We start from the raw sequence: 25,778 nt of genomic DNA on the forward strand, positions 1-25,778 counted from the left end.
AATCCAGGGTAAATTCTGGACTTTTAATCTCCTCCACATGTTTTTCTGAAGGCAAATGTATCTTTATTGACCTGAGTAGAAGCAAGGATACTCTTTGTATTAACATTTTCTGTATCATTCTGAAATTTTGAGTAGGATAATTGACAGTGTAGAATCTGGACTGTGAGATTAATGAAAACTTTTCTAAATACATTCATGCAACATGAGATCTTTTTATTGGTAACAAATAAAAATACTGCAAGGTATAATTGGTAATAGAGTGGGTAAATTTAGGAATTAAAATGTTAGCAAATATATAACGAGTTTCTTGAATTTCTGTCTGGGTTAGTATCATGCAGTAGAGCTTTGCAGTGATAGAAATGGGTGTTTCGCTCTGCCTGGTCTAGTATGGTGGCCATTACCCACATATGGCTATTGAGTGCTTGATATGTGGCTTACATGATTGAGGAATTGAATTTTAAATGCTACGTTTAATTAAAAAAACTAAAACTGAAACAGCTATAAGTACTCAGTGGTTACTGTATTGGATGAGGCAGGTCTAGATTCTTTCCACGCATTTTTTCCCTACCACGTTTGATATGCTCAGCCAAGTGAATTAAGTGAAACGGAGCAAAAGCTTTAAAACTGGAGAACCAAGTTGGAAGCAGAGAAGCTGTTTACAAAAAGGAATCCCTAAAAACAAAGCTGGAACTTTGGGTTAGTGAGTCAGTTGTCGCTTATCAGTGTGACTTCTTTGGGGCACTTACATCAGGGTGCAATCTGGAGAGGAAAGTTTGAGGAGGCAAGAGACCCCCTGTCGGGTGCGTCAAATAAGCTCCGAGTGTAGTCACAGTTTGGCTACAGTTCCTCTGGGAGCAGAAAACACCACTGGGATATCTGTGTCTCTAGCTCCTCCCATATTTTGAATAAAAGTAATTCTTTTAATCTGCCTTTTAATAATTTAATAATTTAAATTATGTTTGGCTTCTCATTTTAACAGATGGCGGCCTCCTCCATCTCCTCTGCTGGCTCTGTGTACCTTTCTGGTTTCAGAAAAGCATGCTGGGGACCAGTCCGTCTGGAAACCTTACCTAGAGATTTTACCAAAGGCCTACACCTGCCCCGTTTGCTTGGAGCCAGAAGTGGTGAATCTTTTTCCCAAACCCTTGAGAGCAAAGGCCGAAGAGCAGAGAGCCCGTGTGCGAGAGTTCTTTTCTTCCTCCAGAGGCTTTTTCTCTTCCCTGCAGCCTCTGTTTTCCGAGGCCGTCGGGAGCATCTTTAGCTACCGTGCCCTCCTGTGGGCCTGGTGTACGGTCAACACCAGGGCCGTGTATGTGAAGCCCAGGCGGAGGCGCTGCTTTTCCGCGGAGCCAGACACCTGTGCGCTTGCCCCGTACCTGGATCTGCTGAACCACAGCCCCCATGTGCAGGTGAGCAGTTGACGAGGGCGCACGTTCTATTCGGACAGCAAGGACTCTGACGTGTAGAACCTGTGACTTTGAAACCATAGAGAGAGGTGTTGTTGGCATTAGGTAAACCTGCCTGCCACCAGCTAATTTTCTGTCCTTTCTCCCAGCCTCGTTTTCCCTTCGTGGCATCCCTTTTTTTTTTTTTTTTTTTTTGCTGTGTTTTCACCCACAGCGCTCAGTGCTGTGTCCCCTGGATGACCTTAACCAGCAGTCCCCCACGCTCACCTTTGGTGCAGCATCCTCCTTCTCCTGCCCGCGTGGGGGCTGAGGTCCAGATTGCTGCCCTGTTCCCTCTCACATGTGGTGGCATTGCTGTCAGCATTGACCTTTGCCACGATCACTGACTGACTTACGACCCCCTCCGTGAGCTGTGTGAGGACGGGGACTATGCCTTGTTCTGCCCTGTAACCACAGTGCTTGTTGCGGGGCCGGGCACCTAGTGGGCATTCGATAAACTTTACTGAATGGATGGATATCTGTGGGGAAATGGAGTTGGGGAAATGTTAAAGAAACCCTCTTTGGGAGGTAGTTCTAGATCTCGTCCCCAGCCCTTTCCCCCTGTGGCACATAACGGAGATGATGATGTTTGTAGGCTTGCTGGGGTTAAGTGCCTGGCTTCGAGAGCAGAGGTAGCCACGTGTCAGCTTACCTGTAACCTGCTCAGGGTACACTTGAGATACACTGGCTGGGCCCTTGCCCATGCTGTTCTCTTCTACTCTACCCCATATGGAGAAGATCGATGGCATCTGGTTAGCCCACATGCCAGTGAGAGGAGAGCGCTGGGAGGCCTGTACTGTGCTTTCTTAGGCCGAGGCAGTCTCCTTGCCTGTCTGCTTGTTCTTTTGTAGAAATCTGCGTTTCTGGCAGTATTAAGCAAAGGAGGTGGAGGTTAGATGGGTGTGTCTGTGATTGATGTCAGTGAAATAATGTTGGGGGCATGCAGTGTAATAGGATGCTGGACACAGGGACTGAGTCCTCATTGGCGTGACTTTATTTGTATTGGGCTGTTAGTGCATTTGTGCTCTAAACCAGTGATTTCACAGCCAAGTGTAGGGGCATCACAAACTACGGCCTGTGGGCATGTGGCCCCAGGGCTCTGGCAAAGCCTGAAATATTTGCCCTCTGGCCCTCTATGGAAAAAAGATGGCGGGTCCTTGGTCTAAAGAGTTGCAGCTGGCTTTTGGCCCATAACTCGAGACCATAGCCCTCATCTGTTGTGCGGCAAGCTGGCGATTTCAGCCTGTTGCTGGTCCTTGCCCTCACTGGGATTTACTGCTTAGTATGGAGGCCTCCGTGCCTGTACCCACTCCTTATTGTGGAGAGCAGGTAGGTCATCTTTTCCTTTCTCATCTATTAACTAACAGAATTGTTACAAAATCCACGTGATTGTGTCAACCGATATCCTGCTGCTCAAAGGCTGTGAATTGTAAAACCTGAAATTCATGTGCTGCCTTGATGTCTTTGGGTCTCACAGGGCCCCCCAGAGGCTAGGCTGATTTCCCCAGCTCTCGCTGGATATGCACCCCACCCCCCGCGGTGGCCCCATCAGCTAGACTAGAGCACCCCACCTGGCCTCAACCTAACGGATTTCACCTTCCCGCCAGCCCTTGAAACTATTCAAGCAAGCAATCACATCTTCCCATGAGAGCCAGGGGGTCACCTCTCGTTACTCCAAATCCTGCTCCCCATGGCCCCTGCTGGTCACACTGCTCCTGAGTATAGCCCCCGGTTAGCCCTGTGTGGCTGGTGTGTCCTTATTGCTGTATATGTGACTGGTAAACAGCTGTCAGTCTTACCTGTCCATTGTCAGGTGTCATGTGTGCAGCCATCCCGAGAATCCTCGGGCAGGACCCCCTCTCTTACGGAGGGGTGACGTGGAGGCAAACAAGAGGCCCCGGTGCAGGTGTGGCTTTTTCCACGGGTGGTTAAATTCAGTGATGAGTGTTTGAAAGCTGCATCTGCCATAAATTAATACAATAACTTAATATTTTTAGTTGTATGCTTGGCTTTAAAAAAACTTGAACAATTTTCCTTTCTAGGTAGAAGCAGCATTTAATGAGGAAACTCGCTGTTATGAAATTAGAACAGCTTCAAGCTGTAGGAAACATGAAGAGGTGTTCATCTGCTATGGCCCTCATGATAATCAGCGACTGCTCCTGGAGTATGGATTCGTTTCCATCCATAATCCTCACGCTTGTGTTTATGTCTCAGAAGGTTGGAATCAACTTTGTTTTTACTAAGATGATATAACTCTTTTTTCCTCCCCATCTTGGGATATAGTTTTTTTAAGTTTTAGTAAAAATGGCAAAACCTTAACATATATACCATTTATCTCCCCTTAGATAGGGCCAGTGAAACAACAAAGCCTTCGTCAATATCGAGGATAGGAAGAACTGAGAAAAGTTGTGTTGGGTTAGGTCGGACAGTAGAACAGAAGAAAAGGAAAACCGCTGAGGAAATGAATATAATATTGAAAAGATGAGAAGAAATAGAAATGTTTGTACTGAGACATTGTCACTGTCACTAAATACAGGATAGATTGGAGAGCAAAACATAAAAATTTATTTAGGCACCTACTGCGTGAGGCACTGTGGTAATCACAGGAATAAATCTTTTACATAGTCCTTATTTTGGGGTGTTTAATGTCATGATGAAATCTTGATTTCATTTCTATTTTTTGCGGCCTACTAACTAGCCATCATTGGTATTACTATTGAAAAGAAATAATTGGGCTATTAAATTTATGCTGTGGAAATTCCAAATGTAATATTAATAACAGTACATAGAAAATTGATTTCTTCCCTTCTCTTGATGCAGCAGAGAAATAGTTTTCTAGGCTATGAAGAAATATGGCCAGAGGTTTACTGAATGCATAATTTGGGATAGTTTTAAAACAAGTTCTGATGGAAATGGAAACTTTTGTTCAAGGTGAAACAACTCCATCCTATAGGCAGAATAATAATATTATTTCTCAAAATAGAAATAAAAAAGCAAAAACTGGGCCTTGCTGGGTCTCTTAGAAAACTAGCTTTGAGATTAACCTCCTGTTATCAGAATAGCTTTAATATTGATGACCATGAAATATTAATTTGTCAGTTTTGAACAAAGTTTACATTTTAGTTATTTTTACATTAAAAAATAAAAGCATACAAATATGAAGGGAAAATTAAAAAAATGTTTTTAATGTTTATTTTTGAGAGAGAGAGAGCAAGCAAGCTGGGGAGGGGCAGAGAGAGAGGGAGACACAGAATCCAAAGCAGGCACCAGGCTCCAGGCTCCGAGCTGTCAGTACAGAGCCCAATGCGGGGCTTGAACTCACAGACCACGAGATCATGACCTGTGCTGAAGTCTGATGCTTAACTGACTGAGCCACCCAGACACCCCAAAGAGAAATTTTAAAAACAGAAAAATCAGGCATTACCTTGTTACCCCCCAAAACTTTAATTTTTGCATGTTATTGCTTATGATCACAATCACAAATATCCAATTTTGAATTCTGGCTCTTGAAACCTTTATGTTCCAAACAATTCCTCATGTTTGTACAGCTCCTGCGTTTCTGGTCAGTGTAGCTTCCCAGCATCCTGCCACTGTCCTAACGACCTGGTTTTGTGGGTTCATTGGCTTAGTGGGAACATGCGTTGAGACTGTGGATGTTTGGTCCCTTGCCCTAGAATTCTTGTAGCTTTTCAGGGGCCAAATAAAGATTCGTTGACTTGGGCTCCACTGGAGCTTTTCGATGTGAATTAGGTAAAACTGTTCACACACGTCTTGATTGTTGAGAAGGTAGAATAACTTTAGAAGGTGCGCATGTCTGTCGAATGACACCCTAAATTTCATTCTGATCTTTTTATTTTATATAGATATACTTGTTAAATATCTTCCATCAACAGATAAACAGATGAACAAGAAGATTTCCATTTTAAAGGATCATGACTTTATTGAGTGAGTGTTTCTTAAAATTATTCCTTCAGGAAACTTTGATGAGAAAATGGAGGGTAGGGTTTCTGTAGGTCTGAGATACCTCCTGACTTGTTCCAGTTGACAGGTAGGTATTTGCTGAGCATTTACTATCGTGTTTGATGCGGGCACACGAGAGTGTAAGATACTTTTCAAGAAGATTATTTGGGAATATAAGATACAAATTTGAAGTATTAAATGATCGAACCAAAAGAAAGCCCTGTTTATATCGGTTGGGAGACCGACGTGCCTTCAGCACGTGGTCAGGTGGGATGGTATCGGGCTGCCGCAGGCCTCGCTGGCCCTCAGTCACCCTGCGGCGTGCTGCAGGCATTCAGGGAGCAGGGCTGGCGGGGGCGGCTAGGTGATTCCACGCCAAGTGGGATACACAGGGTTCGAGGCTCTCCTTTCAGATTTTCTCCTGTAAATGAAACCGAGTTTGAAATGATCCAGTAGCAGTGTGAGAGCAGTCTGGCTGTGGTGGTTGCCATTTGTCTGATGCCCGGGGTGATGCACGTTCTTCACCTTTCATCTCTGGGGCCTGTGGCATGTGACCTCTTGCTCTGGCCAGGCTCAGCTCCTTATCACAATCTGTTGGAAGGTGGTTTTTTACCTTTTTTTTTTTTTTTTAAAGAAAGAGTTTTGTGGGGTTTTTTTGTTTTGTTTTGTTTTGACTCTGGCTTTCTTCTTACATGTTTGAGGACTTAGTTTTCTCTTTTACTATTGTGACCAAGATGCCATACGTAATGTTACATAATGTTCAGCCCCTTCAGAAAATGTTTGGCTCTTCAGCCATTGCCACGGTGTCATGAGGTACTGAAATGACAGGTGTGTCATTGTTTGTTCTTATGCTTTAGAAATTTGACATTTGGATGGGATGGACCATCTTGGAGGTTACTCACAGCGCTTAAGCTGTTATGTCTGGAAGCTGAAGAATTGTAAGTTTCACGTGTGTCGGTCATGAGCAGTACTTAAACCTGGACATAAGCCAGGGGCTTCTTTTAGCTTAAGTTCAAACAGTCAGCCTGGGAGGAGGAAGATATGCCATTGTGTACTGGGTGGCTTATTCTTTATGGAACTTGCCCGCGTGGTGAGTGTTTCACTTCTAAGTTTTTGCCATTTCTGGAATTCTGGTTTTAGAGTCATAATCAGAGTACGTGGCCCTGAGAACTTTTTATTCTCAGGTATTTTTCCCTGGTGACCTGCATTGTTTAGAGGAAATATTTTTAAAAAAAAATGCATCGTCACTGTTCAGGGGGAAGCCTCTTGAGTACCGAGTTTTCCCCTGGGGACAAATCGCTTCTTGGGGAGCTATATCCTCCCCGGGGGCAGATCCAGACCCCTGCTAAAGGAGAGGCCTTTCCATGGGGGAGGCAGGTAGAGGAGCCCCCGGTGTAGACACACGTCCTGGTTCGGCTCCTTAACATTACCTTCAGGCTGCCAGTCCCTCCCCCAGCATGGAAAGGACTGTCCGCTTATATGGCTGCGTGTTGCCTGGTCCAGGCAGCTCCTTCAGCCCGGGTCCACTACTTGGCAAAAGCTCAGGTGAGAGAAACCACTTGAAAAGAGGACTTGCTGAAGATGGTGACCCGGTCCTTGAGCAGTTGGGAGGACTAAATGAATTGATGCGTAGAGATAACCCTTAGCATTGTGCCTTGAAGCAGCTGGTACTCATTCAATGGCAGCTGTTAAGATATGGCTTACCTCTTTTTCTGCAGGGACTCAGGGAGAAAACTTCCTCCCCGGTCTCAACAGCAGAAAGAGTTGTGTTCATTCTCAGCAGATGGGGTGTTTTTATTTTACAGTCATTGTGGATTCTGTGTCTGATACGTTTCTTTCTCTTTATTATTTGCTAGAAAACTCAGAGGCAAGTCTGTGGTTCCTTCAAATGTGTAGCATTTTAAGGCATGCAGTGTATCCTGGTTGTATCTTCTCCTTCTTCCTTGATATTCCTTTGTCTTGTTTTCCTGTCCATTCATCTCACCTGTTTCATCTCCTGTGTGCTCATGTTAAGGGTCTTTAAGTCCTTCTTGGAAAAAGGTATGAGTCCTTAGGCACATACCTCAAATCAAATAAAACAACAGGCTGTTTCCCAAAGGTCACCCTTGGACTGCTTTTCCTCCCTTTGACTTACTCCTAATGGTCTGGAGTGGTGTGGCAGAAGAAACCCAAGGCCGGGATTCTGCCGGCTCTGTGTTTGCATGCTGTTTCTACCTCTCCTGAGCTTTGTCACTTAGGGTGGGTTCTTTACTGTTCCCAATTCTCAGTTGCTTTGTGTCTAACGTGGGGATAATAATGCTTTCTTTGCTAGGTAATTGTGAAGATTCAATTAGATGATTGTTTTATATGAAACACTGTGCCTAGCATCTAGTGAATATATGGAATAGCATATAGCATATCTTCCTTCCTTCCTTCCTTCCTTCCTTCCTTCCTTCCTTCCTTCCTTCCTTCCATTCATCCATTCATCCATCCATCCATCCATCCATCCATCCATCCATCCATCCTACCTTCCTTGAAAACTTAGCTACTCCTGAGGTTTCAGTTGTAATCTCTAGAGCTCAAGACCTTTAAGACTTTATTCCCTGTGTGGGTTGCCAGCTGTTCTGAATTTCTAAGTGACTTGTGTATACTTCAACTCTGATGAGACACTTGTCACCTTACTTTTCCCTTCCTAAGCCATTCCACTTCAGATTCTCTGCATCCAGAATCTCTTCCTCCACTCTCTTCCTCTCTGCTTAGTGCTGCTTTCCAGCATGTAGTTTTGGCTCTGCCACCTTCTGGTTCAGATCTCGCTGTGGCTCCCTCTTGCTTACCCTGAAGCACTTACGTTCCTCTGCCTGCAGAAAGTTGGCCCCACTTGCCCCCTCAACCCCTTTTCCTACATATATTTGGATTATAAAATGGGAATGACCTGTGTGTACAGGAAGGCTTCATCGTAGATTCCTCCTTTCATCTTGAGAGCATTTTACTTTGTGAAACATGTTCTGTCCAGTTTACCATAGTTTAGGAAAGTCACTTGAAGAGAAGGAGAATTCTTCTACCTTTTTCCTTAGTCCTTAGTCCTTTTGGCTGGAACTCACCTTCCTGTTCTGTCATCTGCTCTGTTTCCGTGGCTGGTGGACATGACTCCACTTAACTACGTGCCAGACACAGGATTGCGATGACAACACAGTTCAGTGCCTGCCCTCAAAAGAGCGGCAGTTGCCTTGATTCTTATTCTCGCTTGTTCCTCCTTCTTGCTTCTATACCTTGTCTGCTTCAGCACAGGAGCTGCATGTGGGGGGAGGTTAGGGAATCTGTGGGGGGAGGTTAGGGAGGTTCGTGAGTTTTATTATGCTTCTAGAAAAACAGGAGAAGAGTTTGTGTGTTGTGTTGAGGTGTAAAAGCCTTCTTTACTTTTTGAGAGCCTGCTGACATTATGTTACTGAACAATTTGGTTCTAGTACATGCTGGAAAAAAATACTTCTTGGAGAAATCATTTCAGATACAAATGAGAAGAGAAGTTTGGACATAGCCCAGAAAATATGCCATTATTTCATAGAGGAGACCAATGCAGTGCTTCAAAAGGTATGCTTCTAGAATATCGCATTCTTCTGCTAAAGAAGTGTTTTGATTAAGAAGTTACCTATTTTGTACTTGTTGTTACACCTTATTCGGGCATTGTTTGATGCTTAAGTAGATGAACACTGGTGTAATTTCTGGGGTTTTTTTGACCGTTAGCATTGTGTTTATATTGGATAACTTTTCAAGTACTCTTTTTTTAAAAAATATTTTTATTTAGCAAATGTTTTAATTAAATGAGAAATCAACTCGTTTTAATGAAAACATTACTGGGATTGAAAGATAATTTTAATGAATCTTCAAGACCTTATGCTAGGTGGAATAAACTAGAATACCAAAAGACCCATACTGTGTGATTCCACTTGTATGAGTTATCTAGAGTGGGCAAATTCAGAGTCTACAGAAAGTAGAGTAGAGGTTACCAGGGGCTGGGGGGAGGGGAGCTGGGGAGTTAGTGTTAATAGGGAACAGAATTTCCGTTAGAGATGATGGAAAACTTGTGGGATGGGTGGTGGCGATGCTCACATAACATTGTGAGTGTACCTAGTACCGTTGAAGTATACACTGAAAAGTGGTCAGAATGGTCACTTTTATGTTTATGTATATTTTACTGCAAGAAAAAAATAATTTTAAAATGCTTTCCAGGTTTCTCATATGAAAGATGAAGAAGTGGCTTCGGTAAACCAACTAACTTTGGTAGAAACATTGTGGACAGAAGAGCTAAAGATTCTGCAGGCCTCTGCTCTGATTCTAAACAGTTTGCAAACACCTTTTAGGTAACTTCACCTGATGCGTTTGATCGCCTCCTGTGGTGGGTGTGACTTCTTAACCAGTTTTAAAGGTTTATTTTGTATAGAATCATTTACAGTCACCGAGTGGTTTCTATTAAACCATTGTATACTTCTCTCGTTCCTTCTGCTTTTGTTTGTTTGTGGGATGGAGCGGTGGCCGCTTCTCAGACGATGCAGGACATCTGCAGGGGGCAGGGCAGGCTCTGTGGATTCTAGAGTGTAAGTGATGATGGATGTGTCATCCTCACAGCACCTCAAAAAATATTCTCAAAACAGACCCCAGTTTTGTAGAAAGAAGTGGGAGGAAAGCACTGCTCTGTCAGGAGAGAGGGGGCCTGAGGGGCTCTGTGTGTGGCCTTTCCCTGGGTGTCCCACTTCCCCGCTGACTCAGCAGCTGTAAAAGGGCAAGAAGTTGTGCTTTTATTCTGCTCTGATACTTTGGTTTAGAGATGTGCTGGTGGTGGGTGGCTTCGGGTGGGGAATGGGGTAGGTGGTGTGGGGCAGGCCCCAGTCCCAGCTGGGCTTGGCCCCCAGCTGCCCTGAACTTGAGCAAATCACTTTGTATTTTCCCTTCTGATTTCCAATTTGAAAAGGAGATTGTGGACCCCAGGGGATGCCTGCCACCTTTCGCTTTCTTGCCCTTGCTCACCAGGAACCAGGGAGCTGGCTATAGGAGGGACAGTCGGGGCACCTTCTGTGAGTTTGATTGAATGAATGGAAGTTCAGTCATTAAATACAGGAGAGAGTAGGGCCTGCCTCAGCAGACCTCCCTCTGTGGTTTTTCAGAATGTGTTTAAGTCTCTTGTCAGACATGTTCCTTTCCCAGTCTCTTTGTGGTAGGTGTTTAACTTTTTTTTTTTAATGTATATTTATTTTTGAAAGAGAGAGAGAGAGAGAGAGAGAGAGAGAGAGAGAGAGTGTGTTCAAGTGGGGGAGGGGCAGAGAGAGAGGGAGACACAGAAACCAAAGCAGGCTCCAGGTTCTGAGCTGTCAGCACAGAGCCCGATGCGGGGCTTGAACTTACAAACTGTGAGATCACGACCTGAGCTGAAGTCAGATGCTTAACCAACTGAGCCACCCAGGCACCCTGGTGTTTAACACTTTTATTCTGCTGCTTTTCTATCATTTTCATGGGGGCTTGGGAGGTACAGGAGATGAATTTTTGTGCTCAGTTGGTCATTTTGAATTAAGAGCCTGTCTCTTTTCTTTTCTTTTCTTTTCTTTTCTTTTCTTTTCTTTTCTTTTCTTTTCTTTTCTTTTCTTTTCTTTTCTTTTCTTTTCTTTTCTTTTCTTTTCTTTTTTCTTTTCTTTTCTTTTCTTTTCTTTTCTTTTCTTTCTTTCTTTCTTTCTTTCTTTCTTTCTTTCTTTCTTTCTTTCTTTCTTTCTTTCTTTCATAATTATAAAAGCATTTTAGGCTATTGACTTTCCTCTGACTATGGTTTGTATATAAAGTGTGTACTTAATTAGTACTTTTTTAGTACTCAGAGTTTGGCTCAGGATTCACACTTTTCATAGCGGTTTCCTGCCTGTCAGTCAACAGTCAGAACCACTGGGAGGGAGTCGGAGCAGGTGTTCTATCATCGGTCACAGGAGCAAAATATGCCCTTACTATAAAAACTGGACTGCCATCGGAACATAAGACAATAACGTTTACTAAATATTAGCATTGCTAGATGCGAGGTGCTGTGCTCAGGCCTTGGTATGCAGAGTTTTAAGCCTCACGGTTACCCTGTGTCATGAATAGAAAGGGGAAGAAATTGCCTAAGATTGCACACTTAGTGTGCTACAGAGAAAATGCCCACTCACCCTGCCCTCGGAGGGGTCAGGGTCCACAGCGTGGGTGTGTTCGTGTCCGGGATTTACTGTGTCCTGCTGTGGGGATGGAGTTAATGCGCGTGGGCCTGCCGCCTCCACGTCAGTGGGCGTCAACATGCCATTCGGGAGGCCCGGGCCTTCTGGCGCAGCTCTACCTCAGCGGGGACGTCTGCTGGATTCTGGGGCTCAGTGTGGGCAAACTGACCTAAAGCCATGGTCATATGTGAGCTTCCATCCTTACTCTTTCCCTGTTTATCCTTTTCAGAACCAGGGAGGGAAGAGGGGATGTTCCCTCCACAGCCCTCAACAGTCCTTGGCCCCAGGGGACGGACACATGGAGAAGTCTTTCAGGGGCTGGAGCTGTGGAGGGACCGCCAGGCCTCTCCAAGGTTGGGGACGGACTGGGGCCGGATGGTGTAGGGGCTGCCCCTCTCAGCATCGGTGCCCAGAGTTCGGTTTTCCCTCCCAGGTCTTGTGCTTCCCCAGCACTGGAATTCCTGTCCTTGAGTGCAACCCAAGCAAATGGGACCCACTCACCTCAGGAGACAGTGTCTGGACGTCTTTCCTTGTTCTTATATGCAGTTGGTGTTGACTTTATTTTTAAGTAGCTGCAGTGGGGAGCACCTGGGTGGCTCAGTTGGTTAAGTGTCTGACTCTGGATTTCGGCTTAGGTCATGATCTCATGGTTCGTGGGATCAAGCTATGCGGTGGATTCTGTGCTGACAGTGTGGAGCCTGCTTGGGATTCCACCCCCCCCCCCCGCCCCCCTTACTTCCCTGTTCACTCGCATGCACCTGCACGCTGCAGTGTGTTTCAGGATGTGCTATACCAGGAGTCTGCAAACATTAACGGGGGCAAATAGTAGATATTTTAAGCTTTCTGAGCCATGCAGCCTTTGTCCCGACCATTGCACAGCGTATCGACAATATGCAAACAAGTTGAATGGCTGTGTTCCAGTAAGACTATTTACAAAGACAGGTCTTGGGCCATAGTTTGCTGACCCCTGTGCTATACCATACTTATTTTTCCTGTCCCCTATTAGTGGACATTTAGGACCTATATATATTAATATATTTACACACACGTACGTATGAACTCCTACGTGAAGGTGCTTTTACACCTTTCAAAAACAAAGCCACCCTTTAACATGAACATTGTTGTGCTCTAGTTGTCCAGTGATTAGAAAAACAATAGACAATGAGAAAAATCATTACTCACGCATTTACAAATGAGAAGTATTTCATCATCCACACCAGATCTATGTGTATTTGGAAAACTGCAGAATAAGACTTTTCCATTTATAGACCATGCTTGGCATATGTGTGCCGCAGGCTTCTTGCAAAGTCTGCGGAGCCTGTGGCTCCTTGTAGGGCAGTCTGGCCCACAGGGTAAACCACTGTTGACTGTGACACACAGCTGCCTTTGAGGGCCGGCAAAGCCAGGCTCTTTCCCAGTGGCATGATTTTCTTCCTTCTTTAGTTTACACGCCCACCCCCACACCCGCCCATTTTCTTCTTCCTCCTTTTCTGTTTGCTCCTCACTATTGCCTTGGGCATGCCTGAGGTCACTTACTAACACACCTTCTCCTTGTTGGTATCTGGTTACAGAGTTTGTGGGTGGTAAGCCTCCCACTGGCCGACTTGGCCTGAGGGGACAGACATTGAGAAGTTAAGGACTATTTGTCCTTATCTTTCAAGCTAAAAACAGCAGCTGCACTCCTCTGACTGGGGCACTTTAAGTGCTTCTGCCTGAAGGTGGAGACTGGTAATGACCTAGGCAATCAGAGCTGTAATTCTGTGAAAATGGCTCTCACTGAACCACCTAGACACGTCCTGAGAGGGCCCATCAAGGCACAGAAATAGGGAATTTATTTTAGCTCTTCAGTTGGCAAACAACAGCCACATTCTGTGTGATAGATTAATGTTGGGTAGTAGGTCTTATCTGGAGGAGCAAAGAATAATAAAACTCAAATCGGTTTGTGAGCTGACATTTGTTTGTTTGTTTATTTGTATTTTCAAGATTTTTTTAACGTTTATTTATTTTTGAGACAGAGAGAGACCGAGCATGAACGGGGGAGGGTCAGTGAGAGAGGGAGACAGAGGTCCGAAACACGCTCCAGGCTCCGAGCTGTCAGCACAGAGCCCGACGTGGGGCTTGAACTCACGGACCACGAGATCATGACCTGAGCCCAAGTCGGACGCTTAACCGACTGAGCCACCCAGGCGCCCCAGTCAGCTGACATTTGAATATAGAGTTTTGTCAGGAATGCCACCCTGTTGGAAAAGGGCCTGTTTGTTTGTTTTTTACAGATCCAGAAAGTCATTTGTGAATTAAAGGGAATGGAACATTAAGAGGGAACAATCAGGCCTGAAGCATTTTTCTATAAGCCTGCCAGTGTGCCACGTACAACCTCCCCGTGTGCCACATACAACCTCCCCGTGTGCCACGTACAACCTCCCCGTGTGCCACATTCTACAGTGCCATGCGCTCTCTCTGGGGCTGTTCTGTTTCACCTTTCAGAGGGCAGCTCCCTATCTTTGTTCTTTTAAAACCTTTCCTTGAGGGGATATTTCATTTACTTTCCTTCTATAAACTATTCCGTAGTTTTAACATTAGGCTGCGAGTACATTTGTAAAAACTCACAAAAACATAGTAGAATTTAATAAAAATGCAAGGTTACCATTCACACCCACTGGGACACCTGTAATAAAAAAGACAACGTGTTGAGGATGCAGGGAAATTGGAACCCTGTGGCTCTGCTGATGGAAAGTAAGACGGTGTGTCTGCTTGGAAACCCAGCCTGGCAGTTCCTAAAAGTTTTAGCACAGAGTCTTTCTGACTTAGCAACTCCCCTCTCTCCCAAGAACTAAAAACACATGTCCACACAAAAGCGTGAACATGAATGTTCATAGCACTTTGTATAGCAGTGTTTGTCACAGCATTATTCATAATAGCTCTAACCCAAATGTTTATCCGCAGATGAATGGATAAATAAAATGAGATTTTGCCATAAAATGGAATATCATTCAGGCACAGAAGGGAACAAAGTACATACATGCTGCAACATGGATGAGACTTAAAACATGGTAAATGAAAGAACCCCGTCACAAAAGACCACATATAATTGTATTTGTATGAGGGGTGCCTGGGTGGCTCAGTCGGTTGAACGTCCCACTTTGGCTCAGGTCATGATCTCATGGTTCGTGAGTTCATGTCGGGCTCTGTGCTGACAGTGCAGAGCCCACTTCAGATCCTCTGTCCCTCTCTCTCCTCCCCTCCCCCTCTCATGTGTGTGTGCTCTCTTTCTCAAATAAATATTTGAAATAAAATTGTACTTATAGGAAATGTGCAGAAAGGGCGAATCTAGAGCAATGGGAAGTAGATTAGTGGCTGCCGTGGGTGGGCCAGGGTGCTGGAGGGATTGGGTGGTGGCCATTGTGTCATACATCTAAAATGGGTCAGTGGTGTAGCCTGTGAGTTACACGACAATAAAGCTCTTTTTTAAAGAAATAAGGTTAGTGCCTAATTGGTGAGGATTCTACCCCTCTTCTCACAGCTCATGCTTTTTCCAGGAAGGTCCAGAGTCTGCCAATCTGACAATGACAGTAATGGTCTGATAGCATTAGACCTTCTGCCCATGCACTGCATTGATCACCTTGTTTATCCTTACCACGACCGGTTGAGTTCATATTTTCCTGATTCTGTAAATGTAAAGGTAAAGTTATTGCTGAGGTCACACAGCTGCTGAGTGGCAGAGCTAGGATTCAAACCTCGGTCGGCCTCTAGATGCCACGCTTGTAGGGTTCATACAGCAAAGACCGTGTCTGTGAAAGATGCACCCAGGCTTAGGGAGGCACCTGCTCTCACCTGATCAGGACTTTGTAAAATTAAAGTGTGGCTGGATCAGCCAGCCTTGGAAGAACATTTGGAGGGCTGAGATGCTACAGTCCTGCCTATTTAAATCCCCTCTCTCCTGGGCCTTTCTCTTTCTGCCATCTTGGAACCTGTGGAGGCCTTCTGGGAACAGGGCTCCTGGAAGGCTGTGGTCCACAGCCATTTTTTGCTGGCTGTAAGTGGGGTCTCTGGAACCAGAGGGATCACACATGTCTTCTTAAAAGGTGTTTATGCTCGAGATGAAACTGAATTCTATCTAGGCAAGAGAGGTGCTTATGTGTACAAAGCAAAGAACAACAACACTCCTGGTGGCAAACCAAATAAAACCAGAGTAATCTGGGGAATGGTACCTCACGCTCATGGAAACAATGGCATGGTCCATGCCAAATTCTGAAGTAACCTTCATGCTAAAGCCACTGGCCACAGAATCCGTGTGATGCTGTACCCCTCAAGGATTTAAACTGACTGAAAAGTAAATAAAGGTGTAGATTTGTTCTCTTGAATGAATGCATGCATGAATGAATGAATGAATCATTCAATCAATCAATCAATCAATCAATCAATCACTCCTCTCTCTCCTGGCATCACTTTTGATATGCAAAGAGACTCCTCAGTATATATATGGAAGAGCAGACTCATGGCCCAGGGAACCTGTCTTCAAAAATGACAACTCATTCCCTGAGAGGAGGTGTTATTAACCACACTTTATAGAAGAGCAGACAGGTTCAGAGAAGGGAGGTAACATGGCCAAAGGTATTTAGCAGGTGAGTGCAGAGCCATGTGGGGTGGGGGTGGGGCTACCTTCCATCACACATAGTTGAAGCCTTTATTAAGAGCATGCTTGATGCGCAGAAGACACAAACAGACACTTTTCCAAAGAAGACATCCAGATGACTAACAGACACATGAGAAAGTGCTCAGTACCACTCATCAGGGAAATACAAATCAAAACCACAATGAGATACCACCTCACACCTTTCAGAATGGCTAAAATGAACACCTCGGGCAACAACAGATGTTGGTGAGGATGTGGAGAAAGAGGAACCCTTTTGCACTGCTGCTGGGAATATAAACTGTTGCAGCCACTCTGAAAAACAGTATGGAAATTAAAATCGAAAAAATTAAAAATCGAACTATCCTACGACCCAGTAATTGCACTACTAGGTATTTATCCAAGGGATACAGGTGTGCTTTGGAAAGAACCCAAATGTCTATCGACTGATGAATGGATAAAGAAGATGTGGTATATATATATACAACGGAATAATACTACTCAACAATCAAAAAGATGAAATCTTGCCATTTGCAACAAGGTGGATGAAACTAGAGTGTATCATACTGAGTGAAATAAGTCAGAGACAAATATGATTTCGCTCATGTGGAATTTGGGAAACACGACAGATGAACGTAGAGGAAGGGAAGGAAAAATGAGATAAAAACAGAGGGAGGCAAACCATAAGAGACTCTTAAATACAGAGAACAAACTGAGGATTGCTGGAGGGGAGGTGGGTAGGGGGATGGGCTAAAGGGGTGATGGGCATTAATTAAGGAGGGCACTTGTTGGGATGGGAACTGGGTGTCCCATGTAAGTGATGAATCACTGGGTTCTACTCCTGAAACTACTGTATGTTAACTAACTTGAATTTAAATAAATAAAAACAAAAACAAAAAGCATGCTTGTCAGGATGTGGTGCCCTGACTGTGGCATCAGAAACTGCCAGGTTGTACAAGCACATCCCAAAGCCACAGAATCAGAATCTCTAGGGGTAGGTCCAGGAATATGTATTTTCAGTGAGCCCCCAGGTGATGTGAGTGCCCACTGTTTGTGAACCATGGATGTAGAGATTCCAATGGGAGAGGCCTGTGCCCCCTCACCCTCCACTCTCAGGTGCTGGTTCCAAGGTTTTAGTTGGTCCTTTCATGACTCTTGATGTGAATTGTTAGGCAGACCCCAGATCACATGAATCCAAGGCTGGGCCTCTGAATACATGCACTGTCCGAGGGTTGGGGTGACAAGAGGTCTTTGAGCTGATCCACTCAGACCCATTATTTTGTGGTTGCAGCCCAAGAGGTTGAGGAGCTTGCTCTGGACCTTGGATTTAGCATCAGAATCCAGATTTTCTTTCTGATTCTGGTAGACCTTTCACTGTCCTGCATTCTCTTTCCATAGTGTAAGATCTAGACATTCTCTCAAACGGACTCCCTAACTATATTCTTCTAGAAAGGAATCAGAGTGGGGAGTGAGGCAGTTGGAGGAGAAAGGGAAGGGGTAGCCCAGCCCAGGAAGAGGTGGAGAAGGAACAGGAGCAGAGACCCCACCCTGCTCCAGCATTCTTGTTCTCATTGGATTTTCCCATCTAATTTCACAATAGCTCTATGAGGCAGGTGTTACATGTTTTATAGATGAAGAACCTGAGGCATGGAGGGGTCACGTGACCTGTCACATCAAACAGTTGGAATTAGAGCCCAGGAGTCTGAATTCAAGTCTGTCACTTGTCAGTTACACCTGTTTCTGCCTCCAAAGATGGGCAGCCTCCAGTGCAGGGTGGTGGAGACCCCCCTAAACTTAAAGTGGTTTGTTTTGTCTTGGTTTGTTTGCATGTTCTTTAAAAAAAATTTTTTTTAATGTTTATTTATTTTTTAGAGAGAGTGCAAGCTGGGGAGGAGTAGAGAGAGAAGGAGACAGAGGATCCGAAGCAGGGGCTCAAACCCACGAACTGTGAGATCATGACCTGAGCCCAAACCAAGAATCGGATGCTTCACTGACTGAGCCACCCAGGCGCCCCTTGTTTGCATGTTCTAGTAGGCAACTTCATCGACCTCATTGGGCAGACTGGCGACAAGGAGCCAGGCAGCACCCAGGTGCGAGGAGAAAGAGGGCCTCCCCAGAGGTCCCTGTGGGCCAAGCCCTCTCCCTGTGGTTTTCAGTTTTACAGCCCCCTCCCTGTCACTGTGACACCCACATCCCACAAAAGGCGGAGGGGCGAGAAGGGGTGAGTGATCCTGCAAGGCAGCCTTCTCCCATTTCAGAGAAAATCTGTCCTGGGGGTGGGGCCCTCCTTTTGATCTCAAGGGTCCCTGTCTGGTTATGCAGCTGTGGTGATGGGCGTTTAGAAGCCTTCTGCTAGAGCCAGAAGATAAGGCAAAAACCAAGACTGTGCAAGGTCTATGTAGCAATTATTAGGACAGTAAATAATTCCCGTTCTAACTTTGCCCTTGTCACAAAGGGAGACTTCAAAGTGCTCAAGATAAAAGGGAATTCAGGATGTTACTGACCCAGGGAGTGGGGGGAGGGTCAAGTCTAAGGGTGTGTTTGTCACAGGCAGCATAGATCTTTGCTTCTCGGGTCCTCCCAAGCCTCAGACAGTAAGGGTCGCAGCAGCCGTTTGAAGTCCCTGGGAACCACATGTGCAGCGTTTTTAAAAACTCTATTGAGGAATAATTAACAAATACATTTGTACAGACTTAAAGTGTACACGTGATGATTTGATATATGTACACATTACAGAACAATCACCAAGAGCAAGATAATGAACACATCCATCAGCTCACAGTCAACAGTTAACTTTGTTTTCTTTCTGTGGTGGGAATGCTTAAGATCTGCTCTCAGTGACTTTCAAGTAAACAATACCATAGCATTAACTAGCCAACATGCTGTATGTTAGTTCCTCTGCACTTACTGTTCCTAATCTGAAAAATTGTACTTTTGGATGTATGCCGCTCCCATTTTCCCCTGGCCCTTGCAACCACCGTTCTATTCTCTGTTTCTGTGAAACTGCCCCCCCCCCCTTAATATTCCACATGTAAGTGATATCATACAGTATTTGTCTTTCTCAGTCTGGCTTATTTCACTTAGCAAAATGCCTTCCAGGTTGATCCATGTAGTTGCAAACAGCAAGATTTCCTTCCTTTCTGTGGCTGAATAATATTCCATTTTCTTTACCCATTCATCAGTTGAAGGACACTTTACCTTGTTTCCTCATCTTGGTTATTTTGAATAATGCTGTAATGAAGGTGGGTGTGCAGATATCTCTTTGAGGTACTGATTTCAATTCCTTTGGATATATATACCCAGGACTGGGATTGCTGGATGGTATGGTAGTTCAATTTAAAATTTTTTAAGGAATCATACTGTTTTCCATAATGGCCATACCAATATACGTTACCACTAACAGCATATAAGTGTCCTTCTTCTCCACATCTTCACCATCATTGATATCTTTTGTCTTTTTGATAATAGCCACCCTATTAGATGATATCTCATTGGGGTTTTGATTTGCATTTTTCTGATGATTAGTGATGTTAAGCACCTTTCAAATACCTTTTGCATGTCTTTTTGTGTGTGTGTGTGTGTGGGGGGGAAATGTCTGTTCAGGTCCTGTGCCCATTTTAAATTGTATTATCTGCTTTTTTGCTATTGTATGAATTCTTTGTATGTTTTGGATATAAACCCCTTATCATATATATGGTTTGCAGATATTTTCACCCATCCTGTAGGTTGCCTTTTCAATTCATTGATTGTTTCCTTGCTATGCAGAAACTCTTTAGTTTGATGCTGTCTCACTTGTTTATTTTAGTTTTTGTGCCTGTACTTTTGATGTTTTATCCAAGAAATTGTTGCCAAGACCTATGTCAAGGATCTTTTCTGCTATGTTTTCCTCTAGGAGTTTTATGGTTTCAGGTCTTACATTTAAATCTTTGATCTATTTTGAGTTAATTTTTGCGAGTGGTGTAAGATAGGGGTCCAGTTATACTCTTTTGCATGTGGATATCAGGTTTTCCCAGCACCATTTATTGAAGAGAATATCATTTCCCCATTGTGTGTTCTTGGTGCCCTTGTCAAAATTTAGTGGACCATGTATGTGTGGGTTTTTGTCTGGGCTCTCTATTCTCTTCCACTGGTTTATATGATGGTTTTTTATGCCAGTACCACACTATAGCTTGTAATATAGCTTGAAATCAGAAAGTGTGATACCTCCAACTTTGTTGTTGTTGTTGCTGTTGTTGTTGTTGTTCTCCTCCTCCTTCTCCTCCTCCTCCTCCTTCTCCTCCTCCTCCTCCTTCTCCTTCTCCTCCTCCTCCTTCTCCTCCTCCTCCTTCTCCTCCTCCTGCTTCTCCTCCTCTTCCTTCTCCTTCTTCTTCTCCCCCTCCTCCCCCTCTTCCTCCTCCTTCTTCTTCTTCTCCTCCCCCTCCTCCCCTCCTCCCCCTCCTCCCCTCCTCCCCTCCTCCCCCTCCTCCCCTCCTCCCCCTTCTCCCCCTCCTCCCCTCCTCCCCCTTCTCCCCCTCCTCCCCCTTCTCCCCCTTCTCCCCCTTCTTCCCCTCCTCCCCCTTCTCCCCCTTCTCCCCCTTCTCCCCCTCCTCCCCCTTCTCCCCTCCTCCCCCTTCTCCCCCTCCTCCTCCTCCCCTTCTTCTTCTTCTTCTTCTTCTTCTTCTTCTTTTTCTTCTTTTTCCTTTTTTTTTTCAGGATCTCCTTGGCTATTTAGGGCCTTTTGTAGTTCCATACAAATTTTTGTATACTTTTTTCTGTTTCTGTGAATGATACCAGTAGGATTTTGATAAGTATTGCACTGAATCTGTAGATAATTTGGGTAGTATGAACATCTTCACAGTATTGTCTTCTAATCCATGAACATGGGATATCTTTTCATTTATTTGTATCTTCTTTAATATCTTTCATCAGTGTCTTAGAGTTCTAAGTGTACAGGTCCTTCATCTCCTTGGTTAAATTTATTCCTATGTATTTTATTGTTTTTGATGCTGTTATAAGTGGGATGTCTTTTTTTTTTTAAAAAAATTTTTTTTTCAACGTTTTTTATTTATTTTTGGGACAGAGAGAGACAGAGCATGAACGGGGGAGGGGCAGAGTGAGAGGGAGACACAGTATCGGAAACAGGCTCCAGGCTCCGAGCCATCAGCCCGGAGCCTGACGCGGGGCTCGAACTCACGAACCGCGAGATCGTGACCTGGCTGAAGTCGTACGCTTAACCGACTGCGCCACCCAGGCGCCCCAATAAGTGGGATGTCTTTTTAAATTCATCTTTCAGATAGTTTGTTGTTAATGTATAGAAATAGAATGGATTTCTGTACGTTGATTTTATATTCTGCTTCTTTACTGAACTTATTTATTCATCCTAACAGATTTTTGGTGGAGTCTTTAGGGTTTTCTATATATAAGCTTATGTCATCTGCAAACAGATGATTTTACATCTTCCTTTCTGATTTCATGCCTTTACTTCTTTTTCTTGCCTAAATGCTATGGCTGGGACTTCCAGTAATATGTTAAATGGAAATGGTGAGAGTAAGCATCACTGTCTATTCCTGATCTTAGAGGAAAAGATTTTTAACTTTTCATCACTGTATATGATATAGCTGTGGGCTCGTCATATATGACTTCTGTTATGCTGAGGAACACTTCCTCTATACTTAATTTGTTGAGAGGTTTTTTTTTTTTTTATGAAATGATGTTGAATTTTGTCAGATGCTTTTTCTGCATCTTTTAAAATGATCATATGATTGTTATCCTTCATTCTATTCATGTGGTGTATCACATTTATTGATTTGCTTATGTTCAACCATCTTTGCATCCCATGGATGAATCCCTCTTGATCATGGTGTGTGATCATTTTAATGTGTTCTTGCATTTGATTTGCTAGTATTTTGTTGAGGATTTTTGCATTCATCAGGGATATTGGCCTTTAATTTTCTTTGCTTGTGGTATCCTTCAGTATCACAGTCATGCTGGCTTCATAGAATGAGTTTGGAAGTGTTCCTTCCTCTGTAACTTTCTAGAAGAGTTTGAAAAGGATTGGTATTAATTTTTCATTAAATTTTGGTAGAATTCACCTGTGAAGCCATCTGGTCCTGGGCTTTTATTTGTTGGGAGATTTTTGATTACTAATTCAATCTCCTTGCTTGTTATGGGTCTGTTCAAATTTTCTATGACTTCATGATTCAGTCTTGGTAAGTTGTGCGTTTCTAGGAATTTATCAATTTCTTATAAATGATGTAATTTGTTGGCATATAATTGATCACAGTTGTCTCTTATGATCTTTAGAATTTCTGTTGTATCAGTTATAACGTCTTTCTTTCACTTACAATTTTATTGAGGTCTCTCTTTTTTTTCTTAGTCTACCTAAATGTTTGTCAATTGTTTATCTTTTCAAAAAGCCAACCCTTAGTTTTGTTGATATTTTCTATTGTTTCTCTAGTTCTCATGTCATCTATTTCTGTTCTAATATTTATTATTTCCTTCCTTCTGCTAACTTTGGGCTTAATTTGTTTTTCTTTTTCTGGTTCCCTGAGGTGTAACGATAGGTTGTCTATGGGTTGGATGCATCCAAGTTTTGGTGTGTTGTGATTCCATTTTTGTTTGCCTCTAGATATTTTTTGATTTCTTTCACCCATTGGTTGTTAAGAAGTGTGTTGTTGAAATTTCACATATTTGTAAACTTTCCAGGTTTCTTCTTGTTACTGATTTCCAGTCTCAAACCATTGCAGTTGGAAAAGATATTTCATATGATTTCAATGTTATTAAATTTCTTAATCCTTATTTTGTGACCTAAAATATGATTTATTCTGGCAATGTTTTATTTGTGCTTGAGAAGAATGTGTTTTCTGCTGCAGTTGGATGGAATGTTCTATATATGTCTATTAGGTACATTTGGTTTAAAGTGTCATTCCAGTCTGTTATTTTCTTACTGATTTTTTTTCCTTGGATGATCTACCCACTGTTAAAAGTAAGGTATTGAAGTTCCGTACTATTACTACATTGCTGTCTATTTTTGCTTTCAGATCTATTAATAATTAATATATTTAAGTTTTCCAATATTGAGTACATAGATGTTTACCAGTAATTATATCCTTTTGGTGAATCGACCCCTTTAGCATTATATAATGATTTTCTTTGTCTCTGTTACAGTTTTTGACTTAAAGTCTGTTTTATCTGATGTAAGTATAGCTATCCCTGCTGTCTTTTGATTTTCATTTGCACAGAATATCTTTTTCCACCATTTACTTTAAGCCTGCAAGTGTCCTTAAAGCTCAAATGAGTTTCTTGTGAACAGCATTTAGTTGGGTTTTGTTTTTTTAATCCATTTTTTGTCTATTCATTCTTTGCCTTTAATTATAGAATTTAAACCATTTACATTTAGAGTGATTACTGATAGGTGAAGACTATCACCATTTTGTTAATTGCTTTCTATTGTTTTGTGGTTACTTTGTTCCATTCTTCCTCTCTTGCTGTGTTTCTTTGTGAGCTGATGATTTTTTTTACAGTGGTATGCTTTGATTCCATTCTCTTTTTTATTCATGTATCTATTATAGATTTTTTTGCTTTATGGTAATCATGAAGCTTTCATAATACACCTTATAATTATAACTATTTTGAACTGACAACTTCAATTGCATAAAAATGTTATACACGTTTACTTCCTTGTACTCACAGTTTATGTTGTTCATGTACCAATTTACCTCTTTTTATATTATCTATCCATTAACAAAATATTGCTTCTATAGGTTTTTTTCTTTTTTTAATGTTTATTCTTGAGAGAGAGAGAGAGAGAGTGAGTGAGTAAGGGAGAGGCAGAGAGAGAAGGAGACACAGAATCTGAAGCAGGCTCCAGGCTCTGAGCTGTCAGCACAGAGCCCGACATGGGGCTTGAACCCATGAACTGTGAGATCATGACCTGAGCCAAAGTTGGGCGCTCAACCGAGTGAGCCACCCAGGTGCCCCTCTATAGTTTTTTTTTTTTTAATCATTTTTTTTCTTTTTTTAAAAATTCTTTTTAATGTTTTTATTTATTTTTGAGACAGAGAGAGACATAGCATGAGCAGGAGAGGGGCAGAGAGAGAGGGAGACACAGATACTGAAGCAGGCTCCAGCCTCTGAGCTGTCAGCACAGAGCCTGACACGGGGCTCAAACTCACAGACTGTGAGATCATGACCTGAGCTGAAGTCAGACACTTAACTGACTGAGCCACCCAGGTGCCCCATATCATTTTTGTTTCTTAACCTGTATGCTGGAGTTCAAAGTGATTTACACACAACCTTTGCAGTATTAGAGTATTTTGAATTTGATGATATGTTTTCCTTTACTAGTGAATATATATTTTCATTTGTTTTCATGTTACTAATTAGTGTCTTTTTGTTTCAGCCTCAAAACTCCTTTTAGCATTTCTTGTTTAGCAGGTATGGTGGTGATAAAGTCCCTCAAGTTTTGTTTGTTTGGGAAAGTTTTTATTTCTCCTTCATTGCTCAAGGATAACTTTGCTGGGTAAAATATTTTTGGTTGACAGTTTTTTTTCCTTGAGCACTTTGAATATATTATCTCCTCTCCTGGCCTGCAAGGCTTCTGCTGATAAATCTGCTGATAGACTTATTGAGATTCCCCTGTATGTGTATGTGATTAATCTTTTGTCTCTTGCTGTTTTCAAAATTCTCTTTTTGTCTTTGATTTTGTGTCTTGGTGAAGATCTCTTTGGGTTGTATCTATTTGGGGACCTTTGAGCTTGATGTACTTGGATGGCCAAACTTTCCCCAGATTTGGGGTGTTCAGCCATTCTTTAGGTAAATTTTCTGTCCCTTTCTCTGTCTCTTCTCCTTCTGGGTCACCCATAGTGCAGATATTATTTCATTGGATGTATTCCATAATTCACATAGGTTTTCCTCACTTTTTTTTCATTCCAATTTCTTCTTTCTCCTCTGACTACATAATTTCAATTTGATCTGTCCTCAAGTTTCCAGATTCTTTTTTTCTGCCTGATTGAGCCTAATGTTGAAGACTTCTATTGCATTTTTTATTTCATTCACTGTATTCTTTCAACTCAGAGTCTCTGTTAGGTTCTTTTTTTCAATGATTTATATCTCTGTTGAACTTCTCATTTTGTTCATGTGTTGTTTTCCTGAGTTTGTTAAATTGTATTCTCTTGAAGCTCATAGAGCTTCCTGAAAATGATTATTGTAAATTCTTTTTCAGGTAACTCACAGATCTGCATTTCTTTGGAACTGGTTACTGGAAAATCATGTTCGTTTCATGGTGTCATGTTTGCTTTTTCATGCTTCTGATGACTTTGTGTTGATGTTTGCACATTTGGGAGTGCATTCACCTCTTCCAGCCATTTGAATTGGCTTTGGTGGTGCAAAACTTTCACCAAAAGGTGGCTGCAAGGGTGCCAGTTGGGTGGGACGCAGCATCTTTGGTTCTTGGAAGGCACAGCAGCGTAGTCTCCATGCAACTTCATCAGCTTGAGGTCAGTGTAGGCGCAGACTTGTGGGGGATCTTCTGTGGCCAAGACTGGATGACAGTGGTAACTA

General features: G+C 43.0%; 1 protein-coding gene across 9 annotated transcripts in view; it reads left to right on the top strand.

Moving 5' to 3' along the window:
• Positions 1–25,778, top strand: part of SETD4 (SET domain containing 4) — a 145,038-nt gene that overhangs the window by 19,762 nt on the left and 99,498 nt on the right. For 6 of the 9 annotated variants that reach the window (XR_006584807.1, XR_006584806.1, XR_006584805.1 and 3 more), the window contains exons 6-12: positions 980–1,409; positions 3,488–3,662; positions 5,309–5,390; positions 6,263–6,343; positions 8,849–8,972; positions 9,612–9,742; positions 18,111–18,328. Coding sequence is in view for 2 of the 9 variants with exons in the window: in XM_023238760.2 (XP_023094528.2) it covers positions 980–1,409; positions 3,488–3,662; positions 5,309–5,390; positions 6,263–6,343; positions 8,849–8,972; positions 9,612–9,742; positions 18,111–18,189 (1,102 nt within the window). In the remaining 7 variants the exon portion in view is untranslated. Of the gene's footprint in view, positions 1–979; positions 1,410–3,487; positions 3,663–5,308; positions 5,391–6,262; positions 6,344–8,848; positions 8,973–9,611; positions 9,743–14,551; positions 14,678–18,110; positions 18,942–25,778 lie in introns of those variants that run through there. The other 3 variants (XM_023238760.2, XM_045036639.1, XR_006584809.1) reach the window with 3 other exon arrangements.

Source organism: Felis catus, chromosome C2, assembly GCF_018350175.1.
Source record: "Felis catus isolate Fca126 chromosome C2, F.catus_Fca126_mat1.0, whole genome shotgun sequence".
Taxonomy (NCBI): Eukaryota; Metazoa; Chordata; class Mammalia; order Carnivora; family Felidae; genus Felis; species Felis catus.